This window comes from Mus caroli, unplaced genomic scaffold (genome assembly GCF_978045245.1).
Source record: "Mus caroli unplaced genomic scaffold, Mus_caroli_1 scaffold_10, whole genome shotgun sequence".
NCBI lineage: Eukaryota > Metazoa > Chordata > Mammalia > Rodentia > Muridae > Mus > Mus caroli.
The window spans coordinates 16577731-16590482 of NW_028227265.1; the positions used below are offsets into that span (position 1 = coordinate 16577731).

The 12752-nt window shown below is 37.1% G+C and overlaps 1 protein-coding gene across 2 annotated transcripts in view; it reads right to left on the bottom strand.

Moving 5' to 3' along the window:
* The window catches only part of Cntnap4 (contactin associated protein family member 4), a 289760-nt gene that overhangs the window by 22868 nt on the left and 254140 nt on the right, over nucleotides 1–12752 (bottom strand). For both annotated transcript variants that reach the window (XM_021169778.2, XM_029480968.2), the window contains 3 exons: nucleotides 4373–4612; nucleotides 2216–2440; nucleotides 326–459 (listed from right to left, as the gene is read on the bottom strand). In XM_021169778.2, the coding sequence (XP_021025437.1) occupies nucleotides 326–459; nucleotides 2216–2440; nucleotides 4373–4612 (599 nt within the window). The remainder of the gene's footprint in view (nucleotides 1–325; nucleotides 460–2215; nucleotides 2441–4372; nucleotides 4613–12752) is intronic.

Here is a 12752-nt window from a genome sequence, read left to right on the forward strand (position 1 = left end):
ATTTATGCCCATCTAAAGTAAGTGGGTTTCCTAAGAGGACTGATGGCCCCACCAGTAGGTCTCTGAGAAACTAGACATCATTTCCTTTCTGAGCAAAATAAAACAGGCAAGGCAAACTTGGCACTTCATGCACCAGATAGTAATAGTACCTCAGAGACCTTTGCCCAAACCACAAAGAGGGAGTGGGGGAACAGCTGACCACATTTGATGATTTGACCTATGGTCTACTGAATACCACAGGAAGATATCCTTGCTACTGTGATTCCTGGGTAACTCTAGGTGCCCCATGCCAGGGTTTCACGTGACCTTTGGATAACTCTGTTACCTCCACGAAGACCATTCCCTCTTCTCTGTTGATCTTTACGTGGTGAAGCTGCCCATCTGCCATGCTCTTCAAGTCAAAGCTGATGACATCAAGTTCGTGATACTTATTTAGCTTGTATCGTATCTGCAAACTTCCTGAAGTAGAAGAAAAAAAAAAAACAAACAAGTTACATTTTTAGTAAAAATTCCATTTTTCAAACCACTTATAAAAACACTCTAATCCTTTTAGTTTTTTAATATATTCACTTCCGGAGAAAGATTCACCTGCACTCATTTGGGTGTGTCTCCTCAACCTTGCCTCTAAAAGTCAGTTCTTTATAATTATAATATTTTAAATTATATAATATAATTATATAATTTATAATTAAAATTAATTAATTACATTAAATTATATAATTTATAATATAAATTATAATTATAATTTAAATATTATAATTATAATATTTTCTAAATCAAGAATAGGCATATTGCTCATGAACTGACTCCTGAAAAAAAATCTTTAATTTCATTCATATAGGTCGACTCTGAGATTATTATGTGCAGATGATAACACTACTGTCTATGAAGAAGAAATGCAAATTCAGGTATTGGTCCAATGCCACCTAAGGTTCAATGTGGCTACAGCATTTCTTTAATATAACCTCATTTTTATTAAAAAGAGTATCCTTCTCATATACTTTAAAGGCAACCAAGGGATTGAACTTTGAGCAAATGTAGTTTTATACAAGATCAGAGTAGTTCCCAAGGTTCCATGAGTATAGACTTTGGAAGGAAATTAAAGTGAAATAAGCAATTTTTAGCCAAATTTATTATTCAAATGAATGGTATTCAATTGCCTGCAGAGATTTCAATTAATTTGCTTTGCAGAACTCCTCCTGAATTAACAACAACAACAACAACAAAACCCCTCAATAGATAAACTTTGAGCTTGAAGCTGACACAGAGGGCACACAAAATTACTCCTATAGTGGCAGTCGGTGCCCTTGGGCCATTTGATTTAAGCAAGCCAATGTAGTTGGATATTTGTATGCCAGTTTATTTTCCTCACCTGGAGAATTTATTTCTAAAATATTCATCTTTCATCCACACATGAGACAGAGAAAAACAGTAGTAAGCGTTTTCCAGTGACAAGATTTCTGTAGCAAACACATTTTGTAAGCCACATACCATTACCCTGCATGAATATAGCAACAACGGTTCTTAGGACTATTTTATTGTCTGTTCGGACCAACAGGTCATCTCCTGGACATTTTTATGCATAATACTGGTCCATTAACACTCCTCGAATACATTTTAACTTTGATTAGAAGAAAATACGTGCACAAGGAGACATTTTATTTTAAAGTAGAACTCCAAAGCTGCATCAATATTCATACAAAATACTTAAGAGCTCCTGGCAAAAATAAAATATAAGTATCTAGAGACGTGGCTCAGCAGTTAAGCGGGCACACTGTTCACTGGCAGAGGAGTTCTATTCTAAGCACCCAGGTCAGGCAGCTCACAACCCCCTGTAACTCCACACCAGCTGCGGGGAATTCATTGCAATGCCTCTAACCACCACCAATGGCACCTGCCAGCATGTGCATGCGTGCACACCCAGAAACAAATTAAAATAATGAAAACATATAAAACAAATAATATAGAAGCAAACAAAAATTTACATCATTGATATAAAATTAAATTATAAAGACATAAACCCATCTGGCATACTTAAAGGATCCCTTTGGATTGATCTGTATATTCATAATCAAAATCAAAACGAAGACAAAACCTAGACATACTTTGTTTCCCTTCCCTTCTTCTAGTTTAGAGGCAAACATCCCAGAAGGAGATATATTCTACTGTGCCAGTGTTAAAACTCAATCTTTTCTCTCATCTAAAACACACTCACCGTTTTTGGCAATGATAATTGAGAGGTATTCTTTATAAAAGGAACTCATGTGAAGTAGCAAGCTTGGTGCCCTTGTGGTTCGGAAGCTCAATTTGATCATCTCTCTGCTCAGCTTCATATCCCCATGAAATGAAGCAGCGTGGAAGCTGGAGTTCTTGCTTAGAGAGTAATTTTCTTGAAAATTGTAAATCACAGAAGACCCAGATCCAAAATATGCAGAAATCTCTGAAATAATATGCAGATTGTATGTTAATTTTTTTAAAGTACAAGGATGTTGATTAAGGTACATGAGTTGATGTCTCATTGCTGTAGGATGAAGTACATAGATATAAGACACAGTTCCAGGCTAAGATAGCACTTGGCACTTCTGGAGGTTGCCTTTCCATTAGAATGACATATAATTCATTAGTGTTGTTTATCTGACAACCCCAGCCTCCTGTCTTCTACCCTGCTTAACATCTGCTTTCATATTTAAATTCTAACTCCCATCTATTATTTTGTAGCTAAGACACATGCATCTTCTTGTAATTGGAAAAAACATGAAGAGTGAAGTTTTTTTTCTCTTTCATTTCAGTATCAATAAGCATAAATACCTTTATTTTATAATAATTCTTCATATCTGTTATAAAGAAGGCTAAGTACAGCATTAATGTGAGAGGGACATGTGGTTAGCAGGGATGGAATCAGTTTGTAATAATTGAACAAGTGTAACACTTTATCTACAGGAGATTAATATTTCACATTTACACACATGTATGGGTAAACATATGTGTGTGTAAGAGGTCAGTGGAGAAGTAAGTTTTGAAACCCTGAACGTTGTTTTCTCTGCTACTCTAAACATCTGAATGTTGATTTTTTTTTCTTATGAATGTTACTTACTCATCATAAAGCAACATTTTGAGTCTCATGCCACTTTAGGCATTTTTAATATAGTTATATTATAACTATATATATAACTCTCATACATAGTACAACATGTGTGTGTGTGTGTGTGTGTGTTAACAACAGTTCCTGGTTTGTTCAGACAGAAAGAATTGAAATTTCAGTTAGAAAATGAAGGAAACTCATGCTGAAGAAGAGAAGTTTTCATTCACACTTAAGACCAAAAATGTTTCCTAGACTATTACCAGTGGTGCCTGGTTATTATCACAATTGATTTTGAAATCACAGCTTATTCTTGATAAAAAAAAAAAAAAAGGGGGTATGACCCAAAACAGTGCAGGTTTTGCCAGATTTCCATTAACTAACCTCTAGCGTTTTTTTTTCTGCAAAGTTGCTTTGATTTGGAGCCAATTTCTTTTAGCTTCCTTCAGGAGAAGATTAAGAAGCCCAGAGACACTTCAACAAAGTCAATGAATTTAAATTAATTGGCTGTCGGTTTTCTTCTATGAAAATCTATGAAAGTACAATGCATGTCTGTATATCCGGAGAAGGCTATCCAAAACAATTACTCCTGTGCTGTGTTCTTTCCTTTTATTTCCTGTGGCATGGATTGGTGACTAAGAGAAACTTCCAGATAACCACTCTGCTGCTTTAATTCTGTAGCACATACTCATTTATGACACACCAAATATCACGTCACTATTTTCTTACGCGTCGGCAGTTATTAGAAAATATTAGTTTGGATAATACAAAAGTACATACATTTTTCTACAGTCCTTTGCAATGCTGAACCTGTTCAACAAAAATAACAATACATCCTGGAATGGCTTTTTTAAACAGAGGACTGCCCCATAGGATAGGTTGTTGACAGCTCTATTCTTTAAACACATTAGTAGCAGACAGAGTAAAAGTAGATTGATGGATAACATTGAACACATCTAAAGACTACCATTTGTGCCTATTCAGCAATAGACAAGCATTTTTTCCTGAATTGAGTTCAAAGACCCAAGAATTAAAATATGATTGGCATACAATAACCACTTTTCAAAAGAATATTTTAAATGTAGCTACTTTTGTTTCAAACAGCTACACAGCAGACACACACACACACACACACACACACACACACACACACACACGCACGCACGCACGCACGCACGCACATGCACACGCACACATGCACGCGCATGCTCGCACTTGCGCTTGTCCATGCAATCACACACAAGGCCTGCCAAGTGTCTTATTCATGGGGATACAGGTTTGGCTCACACCAACCTTTGGAGCAGAATGGTCCCGCATAGGCAGAGGAAGAGCAATCACAGAAGAAGCCGCTGGGCTTTTCCCTGCACTTCCCTCCATGGCGACATAACTTTCCATAGCTCCCACAGTGTCCTCTGCAACCTGGCTGCACCCCAGGGGTCACTGTGGCTCTTTCTTCCAGATCCAGGGCCATCCCATTCAACTGCAGGGACCTGATGCACCCTAGGAAGCCTCTCTGCCGGGTGGCGGTCCCACCTGCAAAGAAAATACTGCAAATGTAAACACATTCCTCTGAGTTCTTCAGGTCTTAAAGCACAGCCAGGAAGAGAAAACCTTGTGACCTGATAATAATGGGGCATTGAGTAGCACAAGGAGAAGAGCAATTGGAAGCTGCGGAACAAACCTGTTGAGGAACACTAGCTCTCAGAAATGTACATCACACATTCTACTCTGATTTGCTTCTTTTTCCTGCTTTGCTGCTGGGGGCGGTCTTCAAAAATACCACAAAAGTTCTTCGTCGGTGAGCCGTGTCTACCCTTACACACTTATTTTCTGAAACTTTCTGAGTAAGCTTTGTGCTGGGGAAGCTGTCTTTCTTCATCTTTTTATCCCGAAGAACAAAATTAAGACCATGCTTCATCTTCATTCCAAATAGCAGTATGTTACGGTTATGTACTTTTGCTTTTTTTATTTTCATTTTTTATAATTTCATACATATGTATATATACAAATATGGACATGCATATATGGATAAGCATAAATATATTTAAAATATTGATCTTCAATTAATCTAATAGCTTTAATTTGACAAAATATTCCTAAGGAACCCTTAGTAAACCATTCATAGGGATGAAGGTTTTTTTTTTTAATTATTATCCACAAAAAGGAGAATATTGAGTATTGTACTATACTCCTTAGCACATTTTTCATTTTCCTAAAAGGAAACATAATATTCATTGTTTTATATTGGGACAAATCTTAACAGAACTGGGAAAAGGTACTGATGAAGAAAGGATGATGCAAGAGTGGTACCCAACTTGATGGTAACCAAAAGCTTTCTAGTAACCAACCTGGGGCTAATAAGAGAATATCCTGCCATCACTTTACTAAACTCCCATAACTCCTAATTCCTAACTGCATTCTAAAATTTATATTTATACCCATAGAGAAGTGTAGCTCTTATTCCACATCAATAAAGCTTCGCTATACCAAATGGAGACCATTACAGAAAACCACAGTAGGTCCTAATGCAGAGATTATCGGATTGATAGAACTCAGTCCCAATCGATGAATCTAAAAACGTCTTCCACAGAAGGCTTAGATAACGTCATAGAACAGAGAAATAAAAGCCAGAGGACCAGGAAGTCCATGAGATTGTGTTTTCTAGAATTGACAGGGAAGATACAACTATGAAACTTGAACAATATGGCTGTCCAACAAGACCTGAACATTGGCATTATCAACAGACATGCTAACATGGAATGGGAAAACCTCAAGGGGTCCTACCCCGAGACAAAGTACTAGAGACAACTAACACCTGCAAAAGAATGAGAGCTAGCTCCTCCTCAAACAAGCTGATATCATCCTCTTCTAAGTCACATACATCACCCTAAATCTAACTGTGATCGCATAGACTCTCACTTCCCTGAGAAATTCAAAATTATTTAATCCAGATTTAAAAGAAAAAATCCACACGATCCCTACTACCTACTAGGTCTTAATTATCTATAGGGCTTTACACTGTCCCAATGTATGTGTGTGTATATATACACACACACATATATATATTACATGTACACACATACACACACATATATGTATGTATGTATACACACACACACATATATATATATACATATATATATATAATCTTTTTATCTGAATATATATCAAACAGGGGCTACTTTAGTCACTTCAGTATACCACATAGAAAAATGCTTGACACAACTGTGCAATAACCAGTAATTACTGCGTTTACCCATCCATTCACTCATGCAATCACATAATGTCAGAATGGGAGGTAGGAACTCCTCCAGAGATGAGGATGGGCAGAGTTTGCCTCATAAGAATGTTTAAGTCACTGAAATAAAAAACAAGGCACTAAATCACAGAACATTTCTGAAATAATACATTGTAGATGGGGGGGTGGGTGGTCATAAAGAGTGAACCGGTGAGAATGCTTCCCTTCCAGAGCAGGAACACTCCTGAAAACTCAAATTCATAGATGCAATGGCCTCTATCAAAGTTGCTCTGTCCAAAATTTAAATATATACATTCAAACTTCATTTAATACCATGTGTACCTCTTCGGTGAAGGACACACATGGCTTCAGATGGCACGCACCATATTTGTTCTTTATAAATTCAATGGGAGGGAGTAGGGTGTGATATACAGTCCAACACTCCATCTCTAATATTATCAAGTCCATTAGATTGAGACATGAAGAGTACATCAAGGTGTGTTTGAGAGGATATTTTCAGAAAGTAGGAACCAAGAAGGAAGAATCTCCCTGAATATTACAATACCATAGGAAAGGAAAAGGGGAAAAGACATCCTATAATCTCTCTCTCTCTCTCTCTCTCTCTCTCTCTCTCTCTCTCTCTCTCTCTCTCTCTCTCACACACACACACACACACACATAAATATTCTATATTTAGCTGTTAAGCCTAGAGGTCCTTAGATATTATTTACGCTATTAGAAAAACTGGAGAGATCCTGAGATATTTTCTGGGTATGGCAATGAAGGAGTTGATTTTATCCAGAATTATAGAACAGCTAAGAATCTTAATTCCTCCTACATTTGAATAATTTGTCATTCTTTCTTCTGCCTGTGTTGTCAGGACGACTCTCTTCTTTCCATAAGAAGTTGCTCCTCACCTTGACTCCATATCTGCTTAGCAGCCTCTCTGCAGACCTAACTCAGTGAGTACCTGAGACTCAATCTCTTGTCCTACAATTCTTCTGGCATCCTTACTAGCATATAGAGTTTTCTCCCCAGGAAAAGGAAACCTACTACTATGGTGGGGATCATTTGGAGACACTAGAGCTGCATCTTTGCTATCCTCCAATTGCTTCATGTTATATTACATAAAATCATGGCATATAAGTTTCATAGCATAAAGCAAATAGCAAATAGCTTTGTTACATGTCTGTTGCTCATGTTATGACACCACTGTAATTCAGGGGTTTGTCCAGTTCTAATAGCATGAATAATAACTATGGAATTCTAGATTCAACAACTAAATATAGTCCATTTTTACTTATTCTAATTCATTTTTCTTGCTTATTGTGCATGTTAGAGACATACAGAAGTCCATGTGTATAATGGAGAAATAACAGTATAAACACATTTAGTTTGAAACACAGGTGGTCATCATCCCAAAACACCCTTACTTCTTCCTGCTTCAGAATTTGATCAAAGAGGAAAACACTTCCGTTTTATTTCATGACTCAAGCCATTATTGGTTTGAACTGAAGTTAAGTTCTCTGTGTTTTACTGAGCAGCTATTTGTGGCATCCTCTATGTGATACTGGAACTATGAGAAGGATAAGTACTTGAACTAAGAGCTAATCTTTTACTAATATACTCAGAGGCATTCGTGGATACTACCTGATGCTAATGTAGATGTAGAAATACTGAAAGAATGTGAGGGGGTAGATAAACTAACAAAAATATATTAATAGATGTGTGTGTGTGTGTGTGTGTGTGTATAAAATACAATCTTAAATATTGTCATAGTGATGAACATCTACCTTCAAATCTAAAATTTCTTTATTCCATACTTTCAGTTTGTTTTTCTAATAAAATTATTTTAATGCCACCTTTATTGAAAGCATAATATCTAATTAGACATAGTCATATTGTGCATGTTTGAGGATTTGTAACTATACCATTGGGTTTCCAGTCAGTCACTTTAGTTTGGACAGAATTCTTCTGAGAAACACGTCTCATGTAAATAGGATTGTACTTGAAAGCTTAATTAAAGATTGCCATGCCTTTCCAGGGTTAGAGTATGTCCAATTAAAATGAGTTGCAGTTTGATTAATTGATTCTGGATGTTTCTGCTGAGCTATTTTGTTGGAAACTATCTTCCAATTAATTTTCTATCAATTTACTTGCCATGCTGGATCAGACATAATGAATTCCGGAACCTCGCAAACACAGAGTATCTTGTGAGGCGAATGCCTAACCTTTCCATGTGATTTTATCTACCCGGATCCATCCACACACATGACAATACTGAGGTCCTATATCTAAATACCAGGCTAGGTGCTGAATAGGAAATGAATCAGGAAGACTTGTTGCTTTTATCCTTCCAACACATGCTTTATTCTCCAGAAATTCTTCTAAATAATACCAAGCGTTATTGTCATAGAATTGGAGCTGGCTGTGCCTGTTCCCCCATTACTTTGTGTCAGAAAGACCTTTGAGATTAAATTTTTATTTTTATTTTTTTTGAGACAGACTATTCATATGCTCTCCTTGAATATGATTGTGGATTGGTGGAGGACAACTTCTTCATTGTCCCTGCAGCTTTAAAGAATGAAAGAGATCATAATTGTTATTCTTACCTTTAAATTCAAGGCTCATTCTGACCTTGACACTCGGGTAGAGGAAGACAGACCGAGACCCATCCACAAGCCAACTGAGTGCAAGAAATTGACAGGGAATACAGTTTTGGACCAGAACCATGCCAGGAGAAGTGTTTAGGGACCAGTGCCTCCTCCTAACACAGCCATCCTGAGTGAAGACAGCCTTGTGGAAGAAGTGATGTGAGCTGCAGAAGAAACTTGTCTTTAATTATGCTGAGCAGTGATCTTAATTGTACAGAGTCCCAGGAGCATGGGAGGAGAGAGAACCATCGTCCCTTATGTTCAAAGAATTACTGTGGTTGAAATAAGAAAGACTGTCACAGGCAGAATGTTCAGTCATCCCTGAACCAAACCCAAGTGTTGAAAACATGACCTTGTAGCTACAGCCCTAGGAAAGACCAGCTCCCTTTGTGTTTCTGGCCTGTGGAAGCCATGCAATGTCTCTCTGATTTGCACATAATGAAGTATGTTTTAAAGAAATGTGCTGTTTTCAGTAGCAGGCACACAGTTACTTATATATGCTCTACTTGTAAGATCAGCCAAGGGTCATTAGGATTTTCTCACTGAGCACAGGAAGGTCTACTCAGAGGGTTTTCAGGCAAACAATGAAAGAGATACCTTATGGAAAGAAAAAATACTTGCGACAAGTGATATAGGTACATGAAAGTAATACAATCTTTGTTTTACTAAATGTGTAATGAGGAAATGCATTTAATATCAAAGAAAATTACATGCCGAAATGAACATTATTTCAATAAGACTATTTGATACTCTTTTACCATGGCTGTATTTCAGCATATCAAAAATGAAAGTTTAAAAAAGAAATACTAAGAATATATTATAACCGAAAATTACATTTTCTAGGTACTTTTCACAATGTGGAAAAATGAATTTATAAAAACCAGAAGATATTTGTGATAAATTTGTATAACAAAGACTTATCCAAAACATGGAAAGAATTTTTAAAACTTACATAAAGGAAGCCTCTGTAAAAAAATGAGAAACAACTCTAAATAGCCATTTTTTTAACTATATCATCCATGGAAGCAATGGAGACAGGCCCCATCTCCTGCTCAGTACACACATGTTCTGTGACCCAGTGATTATAGTCTTGCATATTCAGCCAACAAAATAAAAGCACATATCCATTCTCTCTTAGAATCACAAAGACATATTTGTAACATTCAATCTTGAAATTATTTTTAAAAAATCTTTGTAGTGGTACTTTCAACTTTCAAACACACACACACACACACACACATGAAAGAAATATATCTTGAATACATTTTTGTATTGGTACTTTCAACTTTCCCTCCCAAAAAAATCACAAATGATACCCTTGTATAGGCAACTAATATGAAGAACTATAGCATGAAATGCCAGTGTGGACTAGTCTCCAAGATCAACCTTTATGTAGGACATTGGGAGATTGCTTGCTCTAAATATTTGCTGATATGATGCAATTCCAATGTGACATAAATGGCTTCTTACTAGGTCAGGAATCCTTCCTTCCAACCCTCATCCCAGACTATTCAAATGGAGTTTAACCCATGTGAAAACTTGTCAGTAGAAGAATTTAGACAGGAAACGAAAATTGCAGAGCTGGTTGAATGAAAATCAATTCAGGGCTAATTTAAGAAGCTTCTAGGGGGGAAAATGCTGAGTTTACAAACTGAAATAGAAAATGACCACTGTCACATTTCAGTTTAAAAAATGATTGATTCTTTTTCTCTCCATCATTTCCGTGGTTGGAGAACGTTTGTGAGCGAGAGCAGCGAGGGCTGTGGCCAGTTTGTTCTCAGTGTTCCATCAAGGTCAAGGACAAAGAATCAATACTGTGAGCATTTCCAGCATTGCTGAGGTGACAGGTGGCATTTCTGAACAGGCTGTGCTTGATGAATCACACACATGTGCATGCACACACCTACCCACAGAGAAAGTGACAGGCTGGGGACAAGGAAGGAATGGTAAAGACCTGCTGCCACAGTAAGGAAAGGAATAGAGAGGAACAGGCTGAGGACATGGCTCAGTAGTCGATCACTTGCCTTGTATGTGCAAGGGCCCTGGGTTGAAGTCAACATTTCACCAAATAAAGAGAGGCAGGGCTATGAACACAACACGAACCGAACCATCATTCTTCATTCAAGAAGCAACATGGTCTGGTTTTTGGAATTGTTTAAAGAGAACGGAGATGTCTACCACAATGATTCTCTCGTTTCCAGACTAATTATTATATACTTGCTCCATAAAGGGTTTTGTTCACTGTTGTCCCTCGTCCACTGTGAACCGCCATCTTACAGTCCTGTTAGATGGAAATGATCACTCTGATATTTGGAACTAAAGGACTGTTAAGACCGCTCTGTTCTCACCACTTAGATGTAGCCCCACCTCTGCTTGCAGTCATCATTACCTGACTTCTATTTCAGTTGTCACAAACAACTGGGCAGCTCATATCTTTTCAGATGTGTTTTCTATTTATTTCTATTGGTTTTCCTCAGCAACGAAGGCTCTGTTCTTGCTTCAGAGTTCTGCTCTCTGGTGCAAACACACTCTCTGGATGGCCTTCAGTGGCAGCAATGGGGTCAATGATTGAGAAGGCATAAAATTCTTTCCTGTTACCTCAGTACATCAGCCACTACTGAGAGCTGTCCAAAACTCTTAATATCTAAACATTTAAAAAATCTCATATATATGTTATGTCAATCAATACTGTCAACACCCTAGCTGGTGAAGTGGAGAAAATGACTGGTCAAATTAAGATATATTCAGATATCTGCAACTTTTATTTGTGTATAAATGGGTTTAACATCTCAAAAAATAAAATAAAAAATCATATTTTAAAAAGCTATTGAAATGTCTAGTGTTTCAAGCAGATAGTGCAGATAGTTTTAGGAAGCAACTATATTTGGATTTTGAACATTCCACAATGCCTTTTTACCCATGCATCCATATAATATGTGTTCTTGTAGCTAAATGCTGGCCTAGCAACTAAATCACTGTTAGACTAACCCTAAGTTAGACTTCCAGTCTTTCCATACATCCAGAGCTTCTTTGTGAATGAAAATACTTTTATTTTCTTCCCTCTCCAGATTCAAAGGATTTTTATTAGAATAACGCATGGTGAAGGCTGTAGTCTAACTTTCCACAATTATGTTGACTTCACCAGTTTGTCCCTACATCTAAATATAAATGAGTCATTATGCACACTTGAAAATACTGATTAGTCATAATTATTTCTACGATGGACGGATGAACTACAAATTAAACTCTCGAACTTGTAAGTAAAGGGGATTAAATTACCCTTTAAGATTTCAACCAGAAAATCAATTACATTGTATAATGCAGAGATTCCCACTCACCCATGGAACCACCCACTCGGAGAAGAGAATGAAACTTAACTCAGTTCTACTTATTACTATGTGAAGCAAGAGCTCCCAAGCAAACTGTTCGTTCACACATGGCGTGTTACACAGGCTCTATGAATGGAAAAGCCAGGCTTCGTGGCGAGCATGTGCTTATAGGGCTGGTGGGATTTTGTTGAAGGAGAGGGAGGCTGCAAGATGTTTTCTCAGCTTGGGCTTTATTAGACATATTAGACCAGGGAACAACTTTAATCACAGCCATGAGTTAAGATAAAGGGGAGGGGAAGAAGTAAAACTACCATCAGATGAAATTGAAAAGTGGGTAATAACATGAGAAGAAATAAGCATCTTGCATGAAAGAATATTGCCATGGGAAAGTCACAAAGTGCTGAAAGCATCAACTGATCCATTTGCAATTTGTATGCAGCTACACCGAAAAT